General features: G+C 45.1%; 2 protein-coding genes across 2 annotated transcripts; one reads left to right on the forward strand and one right to left on the reverse strand.

The window, feature by feature from the left end:
- Positions 1-370: 370 nt before the first annotated feature.
- Positions 371-3,814, reverse strand: mgat2 (alpha-1,6-mannosyl-glycoprotein 2-beta-N-acetylglucosaminyltransferase). The gene is made up of 2 exons (XM_079180475.1): positions 3,683-3,814; positions 371-2,328 (listed from the first exon to the last, which is right to left on the reverse strand). The coding sequence occupies exon 2, from the start codon at positions 2,057-2,059 to the stop codon at positions 617-619; it is 1,443 nt and encodes a 480-aa protein (XP_079036601.1). The 5' UTR covers positions 2,060-2,328; positions 3,683-3,814; the 3' UTR covers positions 371-616.
- A 951-nt stretch (positions 3,815-4,765) lies between these two features.
- rps29 (ribosomal protein S29) lies at positions 4,766-5,900 on the forward strand. The gene is made up of 3 exons (XM_079180557.1): positions 4,766-4,870; positions 5,383-5,482; positions 5,794-5,900. Exons 1-3 carry the CDS (start codon positions 4,809-4,811, stop codon positions 5,800-5,802), a joined length of 171 nt encoding a protein of 56 aa, XP_079036683.1. The 5' UTR covers positions 4,766-4,808; the 3' UTR covers positions 5,803-5,900.
- Positions 5,901-17,335: the final 11,435 nt, after the last annotated feature.

A 17,335-nucleotide genomic window follows, 5' to 3' on the forward strand; every position in this document is an offset into this window, starting at 1 on the left:
CTCTGCACAAAGACGCAGGCGGCTGAATTGGCATATTCTATCACGAGCCGTTCGGCCGGGACAGTGATGCACTGCAACGAAACAGAACCACTGCCCCGCGCTGACCGCCGCTGTGTACCTTAAGTGAGTAACGAGACTCTGGAAACCTGTTGAGAATCAGACACGTGGGGGATTATTTAAATGGCACAAGGTGTCTCAAAGGATCTCCTTTGATCGTTACCGAAATTCATGCGATATAAATATCTTCCAATTAATTATGCATGCACGGTGAGATTGCTAAAACCACAGATTTACCAAATTCATGACCGCCCTGATGAGCTCTCGCCAGTTTTATTCAGAGTACAGTAACCAATCGGAAAGTTCTGGCAGAGAAAACGCAACAATATATTGTTTAGTATATTCTTGTTGTTGATTACAATTACTTCAAGAATTCCATGTGAAGACATATTTGTGTTAAAGTAGCCAGAAATCCAACATTCGTCTTTATTTTTTTTTTAACAGTCCGATAAAACAGGCAATATGAAGAATAGTCCATAAAGATTTACTTTTAAAAGGCTTTTTTTTTCTTTAAAGAGGATGCAAAAGAGAGAATAATATATAATCGTAGCAATTAAGGTCACTGTAATCGAACATAGCTCTTGCAGAGTTCGTGATCCCTGATGTCTCCCCAGCCCCCGTTCTTCACGTGCGGGGCCACCCCCCCGGCCCCGTTGGCCGGCAGTCTCTTTGCTATCAGGAGGTTCTTTGGGAACAGCTGGTTCCCGCTGCTCTGCAGCACGTTTTCTATCTTGGTTTTCTGGCTGATCGGCATGCAGGCGGTCTTCTTGTGGTGCATGCCGCAGTCGCCGGCGTGGAAGATCCGCGGCGCCTCGCTCACCATGACCTTCCAGTAGGAGGGCAGGCAGGACGCACTCAGGTGCTGCAAGGACCAGTCCCAGTTGTAGTCGTCGTAGGTGCAGAACGTGTCGGTGCATCGGATGAGCTTCTGGTACGTCTCTCGACTCAGCGCCATCCCCATGTTGTGCTCGGTGGACTTCCAGGCCTTCACCTCCACCTTGTTCGCTTTGCCAGAGTAGCCGATGTGGCTGTAGCTCCCCAGCGAGAGGATGTCGCAGTCGGCGCACTGCTCCCTCTTGAGAGCCGACATCAGCTTCAACAGGTGGATGAAGTCCGGGGACATGTAGTGGTCCTCCTCGATCAGCAGGACCGAGCCCTTATGGTCCTTCAGTACTCGGACTCTGTCCCACACAAAGTGCAGCTTCCACCACCAGTGGTGCTTGGTCTGGGAGAACTTGGCCTCGCGGTAGTGGCCGAATGAGTCGGGGTACTCTGCGTTGATGCATCCCAGCTTTAAGGCGTCGTTTTTGGGAATGTCTCTGGGGCAATCCTTGGGGTCGTGTCCGGGGAACTCCTGGGGGTACAGCTGAACGCTGAAGGGGAAGAAAATCTGAAGGACCTGGCAAAAGTCAACAGCGGCCACCACTTTGTTTATCTCGGGGGACCAGTAATCGTGGCTGAATATCAGCAGAATGCTCTCCACACCTCGGGACTTCCGCAAACTGTCCACTAATAGCTTCAGGTAGTCCGGTCGGTTGTGGACCTGAACCACCACAACCAGATCGTCCTTCCGACGCGCCGTCTTGAACTTTTCCTCATTCCTTATCGTCTGGTCGAAGTTCAGCTGGAAGACGATGCCGCGGTAGACTAACGTGGCGTTGTCTACCTCTGGTTTGGGTAGCTTCTCTTTGTCCTTAGCTTTCTCCTGGTGCGTGTCATTCGCTTGTACCACGGGGAGCGGAGCAGGTGCCCTGCTGACTGCAGGTGTAGCTTGCACCAGGATATGATTGTTGACGCTACTGCTGCTGCTGCTGCTAACGCTGCTGCTGCTGCTTCTCCTCGCCGCTGCCACCGCCACCACCGCCGCCACCGGCTCGGCTTCCTTGGGGTGCGAGCCGCTGTCGTTCTTCTTCTGCCTCCCGCTGCTCCAGAAAGCTAGGCCACAGATGACAACCACCACAGTCAGTATCACCACCTTCCTCTTGTAGATCCGGAGTCTCATGATAGGGGGTGGGCCTCTTGCGAAGGGAGAGAAGTTGATTGTAGTGGGGGGGGGGGGGGAAACAGCGAGCACGGCTTTGCAATTATGATTGTGTGCTTTGCAAAGGGAGCGAGCCCGATTCGACAGGAGCTGATATGAGGCTATTTGTTGGCAGAATGAACTGTTGTTGTAAACATGGGTCCCGCTGGAATATCATTGATGGTGGATGAATATTCCATAAGGCATGACGGTTGCCGGGAGGCAGCAGGGTAGCAGTGTGCAAGTACCACCTGAATGAAAAATGAATAAATGAATAGAGTCAGGTGCATCGGGGCAATATGACTGTATCACAATCTTTATTACCATAATATGACATTTAAAGTATAAAGCAGAGAAAAGGATCAAATCTTCATTTTTCAGGAGCTAGAACTTTCAACTGCTTGAGGTTTATTATTATTATTACACAATTAGCTGATTATCAAAATTGGTATTGATTGATTTTCTGTGTACCAACTAATCAAATAATCAACTAATTGTCTCGGCTCCACAACTCAGCCAACTCCATTTGCTAATGAAGACCTGGAAATGGGGCGGAGAGCTCCGGAACAGACCAATAAGCATGTGATGCCAGAAAACAATAACTCAATAGCTAATTTAGTTACATTGAAACGTATACGTGTATCTGTATAACGTGATGAGATCATATCATTACAAGCTCTAATGGAAGCAGTGATTTATTTTCATTTCACAATGAAAAAGTACCACCAAAACCACAGACACATGTTTTAATACACGCTTCTTATTCCTCAGTTCCTCCTCTTTCAGTTGTATCATCAATGTTCATTATTGCCCCCATGCTTCTATAGGTTTGCCTCCGCATTAATCTATGTCTCCTGCATTATCAATGTTGATTATCCCTCTCTGCTCAGATCTGCTGAACAAACCTCCATCTTTTCTTTGTTATTAAATTAGTGTTTTTTTTTTACTACCTGACCCCCTTTTCTGTGTTTCCTCCCTACCTGACATTTCATATCTATGAGTCTGTGATAACATAAATTAACATATACCTGGTAACTACTATACAACTACCAATAAACATGTACTTTAACATAGTAATATTACACACTATGAGGACAGGACTTTGTGGCCATGTTGGCACGTTCAACGGTTCCCATACAGTTGAAGCCAAATCAAGTGAATCGTGTGTTCTGCAGCTGAAAGTACTGCAGTTTGTACCCCCCGCAGTAGTTTTATTATACCCCGATCCGCTTCAATACACACGTCGTCTGCCAGGTGTGTTTCCTTTGCTCGTGCAAACATGCAATGCAGCCTATTAACGGTTTTTTATTGTTGTTTGTTTCTGTGCATTTGGCCGCTGTCGGGCTCACCGAGCCCGCGACAGCTTTAACACGATGATAACGTTACCGTGTGTTTCACTCAGTGCCATGGAACGCTCTCGCTGCAACTAAAACAAACAGTTTTCGCCGCAGCTTCTCTTTATTATGACAGCGAAGCATCCTGCGAGATGCTAACAGTAAGTTAGCATTAGGCTAGCAACTTAAGCGGACCGAACCCCGTCAAACAGCAGCGTCCATGTCGAACCACAACAACCACAACAACCGTATTTAACGTTACACCGCTTACCTAAAACCGGAGCAGCCGTGGAGGTCCGTTCACCGAGAAGCATCAGTACGGCGGCGTCCCATTCTCCTCCATTTTCCTTCATGCAGGCTGCATGGAGACGTAACTATCAGCTAGCGTTAGCTGTAAAAAAATAATATCCCAAATACGGAACCACTGCCTGTCGCTGTCCCACAATGCACTGGGCCAGAGGGGGGCACCCAAGACACCCTAAATATCATGTATCCGTGCTGCTGTCTCATCATAGGGTGGGATAGGGTTACTGTCCCTTTAAATATTTAACGAATACCAAGGATTCATTTATACATATAATACACAAATATTACATTTCCTCTATATTGTGCTCTTCCAGCAAGCTTCTCCCTAAACTGTAAACCAGAGCACCATGATTGAGTAAAGTTTGTTGGTTTACCTTGAAAGGTTCTTCTCAAACACTGTTGAGGGTTTTCTTTAGTAAAGTATTATTCTAACCTCTATCATGATATGCATGAGTAACTATAATAATACAATTTATAATAAAATAAATGCTTTCCCCCTAAATGTAATGAGCTTTAGCAGCCTGGTGTCAAAGTGGTACAAAAACAAATAAGGAGTTTGAACAAAATGTATGTGCTCACAAACACATGGCACCTTCTAACAACATTTTCTTTAAATGTTACTCTTCTCTTTGTACGTTAATCACCAAATAGGATCAACACTGTTCTGCTGTTTGTGTAAATAAGGAAAGAACAATTCATTATTTTGGGTTAAATTACCAACTAGATTAGCTCATCAAGAAAATGCATATATTCTTATATTTAATACATTTTTTGGGGGGTCAAATTCTACCTTCCTCCACTTAAACGCCTTTTGTTTATCCACTTAACCCACTTTCTATACGAACAGCTTCCTTAAGCCTAATGCCATACATTCCTGTCGATTTAAAAGCCTCTTTTCATCGCTCATTAACCTCTGTGTTTACGCCTGTAACGCCACCTTCCGGCTGTCCCGCTACACGCCTCAGTTTTGTCCACCACCAGGGGGCGCCACACAAATACTCCACCACCGGAAACAACGGAGTCTGAGGGTTTCATTTGCGCATGCGCGACCTTCTTTCTTCCTTTCCGAACACTCGAGCGAAAGAGACAAGATGGGCCATCAGCAGCTCTACTGGAGTCATCCCCGAAAATTCGGTCAGGGATCCCGATCCTGGTCAGTCCTGATCTAAAATTGTCAAATATCGATACGTGTGCTAAAGCGGATGAGTTTTGAAGGTGTTTGTGAATCCCAGTACTTCAGAATGTATCACTAATCCTACACCGCGTGCGAGCTGCTCCTTTAGCCAATATGGCGGTGTAGGATGCGCCGCGTTAGCTTACTAGCTTCAGTTAGCCGCTCACAGTTTCTGGAACGGAACCACTTTAGTTGAATCGCCAGAAAGCTAAAACATGTTCAAACATGAGTTCTGGAGTTGCTAAATTATATGTTACTTTGTTCCTACATAACTAGCCTGACGTTATTCGCGCTAACGGTGCTGTGTTTAGGGTTAGCTATGTTTGCACAGAGAACCGCATACCGAACAATAACCAACTTTTGCGGCGCTTGCGTGAACTTCCGCACCGGTTACGTTAGTTTGGATAGATGGATGGTAACTGTTGACATATTTTGCTCTTTTTTATTATGTAAAAGATAACCGGTGTAACCCACTCTCTCCTCTATTCCAGCCGGGTATGCTCGAACAGACACGGTCTGATCCGTAAATATGGACTCAACATGTGCCGCCAGTGCTTCAGGCAGTACGCTCATGACATCGGCTTCGTCAAGGCAAGTAGTAGTCCATTTTTATCCAAGTAGCCATCAGATTGTGTTATTTTACGGTCGAACACGGCCTTATTGTGAACAGCATATTTGCTGCCATGTTGCAGGTGAAGCACTAGCTTTGTTTAAATTTATTTCCTTTATTTTAAGCTGCTTTAATCCTACAGGTTAGGTTGGAGAATTGTAGTTTTGTAGTACATCTTTGCATGAATTCAGCATCCTTGTCTAGTCAGTAATTCACTCACAGTACAGTTGATGCTGAGTGAACATCATGTCACCTTAACTAATGCCTTGTTTACTCCTTTTGTCCCCCACAGCTGGACTAAATGTCACATCCTCGGATGGGTCCAGTGATCTCTGGATGGCTGGCCAAGATGGGATAACTTAGCACTGCAAATAAATGTGTTTTTTTGTCCAAACTAAATGTATTGTGTTTTTTTCCTCCATTATGTATGTCTGATGATTGCTAGTAATGTACAGGGAAGATGTGAATATTACGACCCAGACACAAAGCAATGCACAACAAATGCATGTCAGTTACTGTTGGTCTACAAGAAAATCACTGACGGCTGGTTTAAAACGGATCGCAATTCCTTAAATGTTTTATACGGTTCAGAGATTAGTAGGTCTTGTATATGGACATCCCATTGTACTTAATATGATTTGTCTCTGAAAGTCAACCAGAACATCAGGAAGGTACATGATGTTGCTTCAACTCGTTTGGGGCGGCATGCTGTGACGTTGCCCTTTCATTATACCTTTACACAATGGTGTAGTATGTCTACTATTCAATTAATGCAAAAGTATATGCCAGTCTAATAACACCGCACTAAACATCTCAAGTAATGCCACAATTTAGTGTCCACAAAAGTGCTACTGTACATGAGATATTAATTGCCGTATTAAGCGTCACACTTGAAACGTGTTATTTTCACTATTGGGGTAATGATGTGTAGGTAGTTGGTGGATAACGATGCAAGATCTATAGGGAGGAAAACCATAAAGAATATAATTGCTGCTCTAATTTGACTGGACTGCTTAGATGCTAAGTAAAGGCAACCATGTGGAAAACCAAATTTTAAAACTGGATTTATTAATGACCCATAAAAGGTTGTTTGCAGAGCCCTTTCACAAGCAAGGAGGTAGAACAATTTATCCCCGCAGCTGTACATAATTAGAAATGGCGCCGTGGTAAAGAGCAGACTAATTCTTTCTTGGTCAGCATGTATTCACATGAAACAACATGCACCCCCTCACATCCAGGAAATGACACCGTGCTGGGATATCGTCGTTATTCGAGATGAATGGAATCCGATAGGCCCCCTGTAGTGTGGCTAATTGCTTGGTGCCGAGTATCTTCGGCTATCAAACGTTAAATATTAATAAGCTCAGCTCAGAAATAGTTCTGTCCTCTCTCAACTCTGTTTTCATCAATACACTTCCATAGACACCATGGCAGGTGGGATTCTATGCAGATCCATATAGACATCAGCCATGATTTAATTGTTTAGTGTGAAGCACTAGATGGCAGCAGCACTTCACATTCATGATTCAAGACCAGTGTCGATGAAAATAGCAACAGCACTTAGAAATGCCATTTATACAGCATGTACACCTTCTCATCAAGCGGTTCTAGAAGCTTAATATAAGGTATTTTCTGTCACTGTGTGGTTAATTTGAGGTTCCAGGATGGTTGAAAGAACACTGACAATATATACTCTGGTAGATATGCTGTTACTTTGATTTAAACATATATATATATATCGTTTGAAACAATAATCTTTGTGTATTTAGCTCACGCCGTTGCACTTTGATGATTTATCAGTTTGAGCTTGGTCCCGTCTAATCTGAGGCAACGATTAAATAATGCTGGGCTAAGTCCTGTTTATCATAAATAACAGATCTCTTTGTGCTCAACAGGATTACGGTGAAGAAAAAATAAGATCACAGCAAAGTGAAGGTTCATACAAACGCACTCTATCAGCTCAAGAACAAACAGTTTAAACATGACGATGAAACAGAAAGTATAGTGTGCAAAAATAGGGGTTGTATCACCTTTTTATTGCCAGGCACAGAAAATCCAGTGAAGGTACAAAATGGAACAAATGTCAGTAGCAATGACAGACATATATACACTCTGCTAAAGGAGAAGAAATGAAACACTTCAAACCAAACACATTCATAAATACAACTACGCAGGGAATTGAACGTCGTCTGTGTACATAAAAGGTGTATGCGCTGCGTGCGTTATGTAAGCTGTGTGTGCAGGCTGGCAGATCCTGGGGCTGTATGGACAGAGGGGAGCTGAACACACTAGTGCTCCGTGTTGCATCAGTCCACCACGGAGGCCGAAAGGTGTTGTCTTTGATGTTCAGCTCAGTTTCAATTCTTTTCTTTCCGCCGGTGTATTAATGCTCTTGTACAGCCAAGACAACCGACCGATGCCTGCAGCTGGAAGCGGGGCTGAAGCACATTTACTGTTACCGCATTTCCATAAAAATGGGGGACTCAAATGTAACCGAGCATTTTCAATTCCTCTTCACCGCTTCTCTACCAGCAGTGGATGCTTGTGTGTTGCAGCAACAAAGATGTACATTTGCAGGGGAAAAAAAAGAAATTGCTCTGAAAGAGTGCACCCATGTGTGCAAGTCAAGGTGCTACATGCTTCCTTATAAATATATTAGTGTGTGCACACTTTGTGGTTACAGCCACAACCTAACATCTAAAGGTAAACCAGAGCAAAACACTAGTCGGAGCAAATCAGAAGGGTGCGCTTGTGTAGTGGCTTGGGACCTGAACGTGTCACTGCTGCTCTGACTGACTGCCAGGCACATCACACAGGCCTTTCAACCCATCTCCCAGATTATAGGGAAAATAAGTGAATTGAAGATGTTACGGCGCACTGTTGGTATGGAAACATCCCTCCGGGTTTACCTGCTTTCAAGTGTTCGACCAAGAGGCACTTCCCGCCGCAAAGGTTCCTCAAAAAGAGCTGTGGGCTAACCACGCGGCTCATTCACGGTCTCCCTCAATTTCGACTGAGTGGGCCTCGCCGTTGGCTGAGTGATGGCAAATAAAAGAAAATTGAAGAAAAAAAAAAGAGTGCGGCAGCGGGGACGGAGAGAACAAATAGAAATATTAATTGAAAAAAGAGAGAGGCGGCAGTAAAGGCGGGAGCAGTTTATTCTCACTATGAAATTATGCAGTGACTAAGAGGCTGTGGTGTAAGCATCTCTAAGTATTGATAATTACCGGATGTTTTGTTCTCGATACCCTCATTTTCTTTCGGCAACAGTTGCTGGAGAGGTTAAGAAAATCCACAGTAATCCATTTGTTTCTTTTTACTAGAAGACAGCGATATCTGTAGCCACAAACACCACCTGACTACAGTGTTTTCTGGGATAGTTTCCCCCGTTTCTGTGTATTCCCTTGAGGACTGTGTACTCTGAGCTTTATTACAGTCCAGTATGGAGCACCGGCTGACTCAATTATTCCAGTCAAACGGGGCATGATTCTCAAACCACTGTAGAATAAGCATTCTCCTCCAAAGCTTCAAGTTAGACTGAGATGACTTTAGCAGCCAATCATTTCTCTGTTGATTTCAGGACAGATTATGGAAATGGAGAAATTGCTTTAGCAATCACACACTAAGGTAAAATGTGCATAATGTCTGGGGTCTCCGGGTCGGGGGCTGATTTCCATTTAGGTGAGCTAGTTCCAGGTTCCCGCTGCATCTTGGCTCAGTGGGACGCCTGAATGGAACAGCGCCATCGTCAGTGTTAGTAGTTACACCTGTAGCCTAAATGGCCGTTGTTAAAATGATGTCTTTAGTGTGGCTCTGCAGGTGCACAAGAGCCAATTGACACCACATGAAGAACTGCTGAACCTTTGAAACGTTTCAGTTTGAAGTCTGGACTAAACGATTCCCTGATTGTGCTCCCCACTACACCCCTGGTTTCTTTCACTCCTTTAGTTGGTGGGTGATTATCTGATTGACTGGTGGAAATCATTTCTGACCTACAGAAAAGATACGAGTCAACAAAAGCATTAGAACTACTGCCTAAAACTTTAAGCTGTGTTACCAAAGCAAACACTCCACATGTATCCTCAGGCTGTTGGTTGGCGTATGTTGGAGACACAGTTTACCAACACACTGTTGCACTCTGGCATCTAAAAGCAATGAGAGTGAGTGGAAAGTCAAACCCAGATTTGACATTTTTTTTTGTTTGTTTACCTTGCAATTCTACATACTTATGATTTCTCAAGGGGAATAATTAAATGCACTTAAGGTACAGACTTCCTAGACACTGTGGATCACAGTTTCCCAGTTTGTACACTTTCCAGAGATTACCAACAAGAAAGTGGATAGTTGACCCGTGAAGCACAAAAGACTGTAGTCTAAGAACAATATGAACCTGAATATTAATTATGACCAAAGGACAGGACTAAACCAACAGGTAAGGATGGAATTTTAAATGTCTCAACCATTTGAAAAGCTAGGCCGATTATGAGCAATTCCACCTCTTAGTCACTGTGTAATTTCACATTTTAAGTTATAAGTGCAGAGCCAGAAATGTGTTGCTTACCAAAAAAAAAAGTATGCCACTTAAAGCCTTTTGGCATTCAGCGTGTACTGGTTGGCACAATGCTAGATTTGTTCTTCCAAAGCCATGAACATGTAGCATCACTGTCCTATACATACATAACTGTTTTTAAATGAGATATAAGCTCCACTTGACCCTCATCAATTGCAACATAGGTCGTGTCAGACAGATTTACATGCATGCCACAGATCCTAATTCAAGTTTTCTACACGATGAGTAAAAATAGGACTTGACATCTCCACTGATATACATCCGGGTCCTTTCATTCAGTTAGGAACCTTCCTGCCCTCCAGCATCCAGTGAAAAGATGACTCAGTACCCAAACGCACCTGTGGGGGCAGTGTTGCGCCGCAGCTGAAACCGGGAGGGAGGCATGGAGCATTGGGAGGTGAGGTGACAGGAGGTGTGGTGCTGCTCTCCGGGGAGGAGCTCTCCAGTCGCAGTGGGGAAAAAAAGAAAAGAAGGAGAGAGATTCAAAATGGGAAAAAAAAGCAGCCTCGATCAGGCTGTCAGCTCGGGGCACATCTAATTGAATACGCCATGCCATTTGAAGTCGAGAGTACAGCTGGAGCAGAAAAGAGAAGCCGGTGTAGGGCAGACACAGTGGGGAGAGCAGCCTTCGGCAAACAAAAAGACAAATCAAAGAGTGAACACAGAAGATGTTCAAACAGATAGCCCTGATCTTTGCTCTGTGCTCAGCATCTCCCACCATCTTTACGTATATGTGCTGTCGACGGCGGCGTGGGAACGGAAGAGAGGTCTGTCCGTCAAGGGTGGTTTTTATTAAGGGAACAAGTGGGAGGAGGAAGAACGAACGAGGTGCCACTTGGCCACCATTTTCAGCCATCTTATTTGAAAACGCACAATGAGTGTGAGGCTGAAGGAAGGTATTAGTCGCAACTTTGAGCCGGTGAAAACAACCCCCTGAAAACGGTGCTCCGGAGATTCACAGGAAGCGTAGTACGATGGCGGAGGTCAGCGGCTGCGTCGGCATTTGAGTGGCCTGCACAGCACAGTGCTCGGGGGCAGTTGGAAGGGAATATTACTCATAAATGGAAAAGATCAAATAGTGGCATTTTGCAAAGCGCAGAGAAATGGTGTCACACAGGACCCTCTTCTCTCAGCTCTCCTCGGGCTATGAGGATGGTGTCCTGTCAGCATTGTAATTTATTTCTCACACAGGTCACGGCTGGGCAATCACACCGTATAGCCTACTTTACTTTGGTCTCTTGCCATAATCTCCCATTACGGTCATGCACATGAAGAGTATGTATTCACCGAGCAAAAAGGTATGAATGTAGGTATCAGCCTGTGGGCCTGCAAGAGACTAGACATAACCCTAACTTCTTTATATGCAATATGGAAATATCAGCCCCGTAACCACGTCTGTCAATCTCTTTTGTACACTGGTTTGGATGTTAACCTTTTGATTTCACAACGGCTGGCCTGAATATGACCCGTGCTCACATTTCTCATTACCCACATTCATGAACCTCTGAGACAGCCTGAGAGGAAGCCAATATTTAGCAGGATTTGCGTGAACTTCAGATTGTAGTGCATATTAAAGAAGCAGGATGTCTTCGGTATGCTTGACGCCAGTCGTCGGGGAGTGGGGAGGGGGAGGAGAAGAAGCAGAAGTGATGGATCGATATGCCATTTCCATTCATTTTGCAACATGTAAACATTTGTTACGCTCCACTGCAGAATTGCTCCCTCTGAATTGTAAATTCCTGAATTGTTTGATTTGATAAACAGATGTTCAAGATGGTGAGAGAACAGCTGCCACCTCATCAGCGGTTGATAATTCCTTCCACCGTTGCCTCTCGTCGTGAAAATGTCCGTTTGGCCTCGCTGTGCTGTGCTGTGCCTCGAGCTGACACGTCGGCGTCAAGCGCTTCTAATCCAGGAGAGAAAATGAACTGTCACACGTGTCGGAGTGTTAAAAGTGGCTGCTGGTTTCCGTGACAACACCTCTACCGGTTGGGTTTGGAGCAACGGGCAGGACTTTTTCATACCCCCCCCCCCCCCCCCCCCCCCCCTCCCAACAACCATTTGGAATATTTGAAGGAGGTAATTCAGACGGAGGATGATTCACTGAGCGACAATGTGACAGATGCAGCTCTATTCTTCAGGATGAATCTGCGGATGATGCAGCCGGAGAGGATCAGAGAGAGAGAGAGTGGTGTAAAACCCAGCAGCTCAGATGGAGGCACGGAGCGCAAGGCTTTTCCTGCTCACTCCACTTCCAGCCCTTTCTCACTTATTTTTTTATTAACCCCACTACTGCTGCAACCATTATGCCTCTGGATATTAGCCGCAACATCTCTGCGGACCCGCCGACATGTCAGAAAATGACATGCCATTAAATATGATACACCGTCCTTATGCCATCATCGAAGAGAGGGCCATTTTCCTCTTGAGTGAAATGGAGGATGGTGTGTCCTGGATATTTTTTGACAAACAGGCCTAATGCAGCGTTGGAGTCGTCTCGTTTTCCAAGTCCTACCCCTCCCACTCCCCCCTCCTGCTGCTTCCAGATAAGCACAACAAACCGCCGTCCCTCAGCATCCACGCACACCTCCGGTCTGCGGTTGAGCAGCTTTTTGACTGCCGCAGTTTGTCGCCCCTCAAAGTGCATTTACAATGCAAACCAGTGGGCGTTCGTCGTGCGATGTTTACTGCCTTGTACTGTGTCTCTGCATGAAGTGCCACCTTGACCTTTCAGCACTCACTGCTGCTGTTCCTATGAAGTGAATGCCTCCCTGTATGGATAGCCTACCTGGGCTAAAAGTGGTCTTTCCACGTCGGCTCAACAGCCTTTCAAAGCTCTAACGTCAGTAGTAACGACATGTTCTCCTGAAGGATGGCACTTGAGATAAGAGGTTACATACATTCGCTATGTGTCATTCCCCTCCATATACTGCACAGTCTGTGCTGTTTTATTCCCTGAAAGCACTTCATGTGCCTTTGACTGTAACTTAAGATTTTTCCCACGACTTCGGGGGTTCTCGAGAGGTTAAATTACTTGGTTCCAGCAAGTAGAGGATTAAGAAGTCAAGCAGAAAGGATAGTATGGTACATTGTTGTCTGGTGCTGAGATACGTCCGTCCCTGTAGATTCATTGTCTGCTCGCCTGCGGCAGCACGGCCTGCCCACTCTCGGCTGTGTGCTGCTGCCGCTGCTGCTGCTGCACTGGGATCCTCTCTGCGTCTATTGATTCCTGCCTGTCCGCCCACCAGAGGATCCGATACCAGTTAACATGATGCAGAGTCCACATATTTAGAGGCTGGAGGGTATCAGCAGACCAAACTCTGATTGGCGTAATTGAGAGTGATAGGGATCAGTTAGAGCCAGGTTACGATTGATTAGGTGTGTGTGTGTGTAAACTGATAGAGAGATCAATGGAGACGGGTCAATAGAAATTATAAGCATTTTAACAAGCACCAGAGTGTGACACAAAGAGTTAGGAGCTGATATGGATTGATGCCAAGGCCTTATTCTAGGTAATGGAAATTAATAAAACACAGTGAACAAGTAAAACATATCATATTTAGATTACATTATTTGCTTTTTAAGTTTAACGTGTAATGCACATAATGGTACCAAGAGACACATCAACACATCCAATAGTGGAGACACACCCCGGCCTTTGTGGTCCAGGGCTGGAGCAAATCTTGATAGTGTGTATGGCCAGAGGGTGTCTGAGCCTGCTCAAGCATAAAAAAACACTGTTTACCACCTTTGTGATAGCATCAGGCACGTGGACCCCAATATGCCTTGAGAGCAACTCTAGTATCTCACATAGTTCCTTTGACTTTAATTTAGGATTTTTACATCTACTTCCTGAAAATGTCTTTCAGTCTCACGGCTCTTATTACTATTCCCACTGTGGCTGCATGCACAGTTATTATGACTAACACTGCTATCACTACATATTTTCATGAATGACTGGGTGCACTTTTACTTCTTATACCTCTCCTTGCAAAGACACGTTTTACGGTATAACCAGCCGGTGTGTCTGACTTGATTTTCTCAGCCTACACATCATTTTAAACAGAGATATCTTTATTAGCCAATTTACATAGAACTGGTGTAACTTTGGCATCTCATCATTCATTTTCTCCTTCTGCGATAGCACCGCTCTCCATCATTACACTTGGATTTGGAGTGGTGCTCAATCAAGCCTCAGGATGTTAATAAAATATGCTGGTTACCAAGATGAGATGAATAATCGCAGGAGTCAAGTATAATTTCCAGCCCCGCCGGGGTGAGCGCGTGCAGCCCACGTCACACCCGTTGGAGGCGGATCGCTCCGTGGCGCCTACCTATCAGGGTGGTCGCAGGGGCGGCTGCCACGGTGGCGATGCAAGTGAAGGAAGCTTGGCACGGTGCACCGCACGATAAGGTTTCTGCACCGCCGTGGACAGCACTGGGGGATTGTGGGGGAGCGCTTATCAGTCTGTGTCAGGGTCTATCAGCATCAGTCCTGTTTACTCCTCAGGTGTGGTGGCGGCTGGCTGACTGCTCTGCCAAGGATCCTTCATATCAGCCAGCTGAGAGCTAACCGGGAGCGCAAACAAAAACCCACCCACTGCTGCCGCAGACCAAACCCTTCGTATTACTTCCTCTCTCTATATATAGACCTCTTTTTCACAAAGTTTTTAGTCACATTCCCCGCTTCTCGCCGCCTTGCATCTTTTTCACTGAGTAACCTCTACACCACTCTCTATTCACCTGTCTCGGAGTGGAAATGTAGTGAATCATCCCTTAACAGGATACCAACACACCCGAATATAAAAGGCCTAGATTCAGCCCAGCACATGTTGCCTTTTTTTCCCCAGTCAAGTGACGGAGCTTTATCCTCATTAAGTGTATTTCCTCTAGTTGCAGTTCACAAAATCTGGTTTCCGAAAGGGGCCTAGGTCCACGGAGGGAAAGTGGTAGAGCAAGACACAGAAAGGGACGACATGAATATATAAATTCTGCTGTTGTATCTAATCGTCGCATACATGGATGTGTGTGTGTGTGTGTGTGTGCCGAGAGGAAGAGACAGACAGAGAGAGAGAGAGGTGAGAGAAAAAAAGTTCAAGCAAGAGAGAACGTGAGATTTGAGAGAGACTGCCAAAATGTCGCAGGTGGAAATGCCAGCAGTGAGTTGAAGAGGAGTCAAACTGAGCGAGAGCAGGAGGTTGAAACCATAATTAGTGTCTGTGAGTCAGTGCGAGCGAGCCCTGTGTGATGTCACGGGCTCCCTGTCCTCTGTATCCGCCGCTGAGGACAAGCGTGGGGGACCGGCTCGTCCTGACCTCCGGCCTTACTGGGGAACATGCTGTACTCGCTTCTGTTTCACTGCCGCACAGGCCGCCAGTCTCCAGCCTCCAGCTCCAGCTGTATCGGCTGAAGTGACCTCATCGCTATTTGTGGGGTCACACTCTTGCCTGCTGTGACTGTCGATGTGCTTGTGTGCCCCCCCCCCCCCCCCCCCTCTCCCTTTCCAGCGTGCATCTCTTTTATCTCCAGCAGAGCAAGAGCAGCTGCTGCATGACTGACAGTAAAACCAGACTGCTGTAGCAAACACCGTCTGCCTGACCATCTTGCCAGGAAATCAATGTAACACTGGAGCAAATCAGAGCAACATATGAGAAGTGGCCCTGTGCATTCCTTTTTTTTTCCCTGTGAGGCAGATGACCGTGGTGCGTGTCATGCTGTTTTGCTCCTCACTGTGGTATCGCGGGGAGACAGGCAGCCAACCACTGTGAAGGAGTGTGCTTGGGAATGACAAACACCCACTTGATCTCATGAACCTGCATGACAAATGGTTCTCAGAGCCACGGACATGGCCAGCGCCATGAGAGATGGAAAGGTTGAGGAATTCAGACAGCTCACCACAAACTAAACAGAGTGGAAGTCACAAAATTGACTGGAATAATCCAGGTATGGTGTCATTCTGGTGTAACAAGTTTATATGGATAGAACCTCTCAAACAAGGCAATTTCTTTAGCATTGAAAAAGCAATATGTAGGAAAATATATATGAATTTTACAAATAAATCAATAAATCAAAGGATTAAAAGTTAGACCGTGTACGTTCTGGAAGTTCATCCCAGTGGAAGAGGAGACTGACGCACGGTGAAATACTGAGTGTTACACTATGCAATAACTGCAGAGGTGGAACTGCTAACTAGCTAACGGGACCAACTGACTGAAGTAACGTTAGCTTGCTAACACAGGAGGTGCCTAGTGGGATATCATCGACACGTCTAACCTGACAGACAAAAAATAGTGATGTAAACTGGGAGGATGGTAAATTACATTTCAAAGAAAAACACAGTACCTCAATTACAAAGTGTCATGGAGCTAACTTGAGCCGGAATGACCAAAAACACTGGTTAGCTTAGCATAATTGGATATTTTCCTCTCATTTTGCATGAATACTGAAATAAAATAAAAAATAATATAATTAAAACAATAAATAAAAGTCATATCTTCATTTACAGAATATTTGCAGGTAGGTTAAATATATTGCTTCTGTTTTTGAAGGTAAGAAGCTTGAAATGCTGCAGTGACCTTATTTTGACACTGATTGCTTATGATGGGATGGTGCTGCAGATTTCTTCCCTGCAAACGATTTTCACATTACTAGTCTTAAGCAAAGACATCTTTAATTGTGCAATACCATTTTGTAAATCACCACTGAAACCCGCCAGTTGTTACTATGATTTTAGGGAGATCTTTAAATATAAATGTATTATTGGATTCAAGTGGTGAAACTCAATCCAGTACAGACAGTAAACAGACCTAAGAGGTCTTGTGGGGGTGTAACACAGAAGCAGATTAGAGAGGACCGCTAAAACGTCCAAATTAATCATTTGACACAGGAGTGAAATTAAAGAAAATGTGGTGTAAATACACAGGTTTCAGTGGCAGTTGTTCCACAAGTATCTGGCACACACCGTGCCAGGATCTGCTGATTGTGTTAGTAATGCGCCATGTTTAACAGATGGGACAAAATGGAGGGAATAGCGTGGTGCTTCTGCGTCTGACCTAGTGATGTATTTCAACAGGAAAAGCCGTCAGGGAGACTGGGCAGAAATACCATCCAACTGGTGCTGAAAATAAGCAGGCTCGTCTGTCTGCCTGGTGGAATTCTCACAGTGTTCAGTCTATCATGAAATGATTAACTCCACAATCCGGTCTTGCTCCCATTCTTTCTCCTGATCAGTCTAGCAAAACATGGAGTATGTAAAGAGCCATGG

Source organism: Pholis gunnellus, assembly GCF_910591455.1.
Source record: "Pholis gunnellus genome assembly, chromosome: 19".
Taxonomy (NCBI): domain Eukaryota; kingdom Metazoa; phylum Chordata; class Actinopteri; order Perciformes; family Pholidae; genus Pholis; species Pholis gunnellus.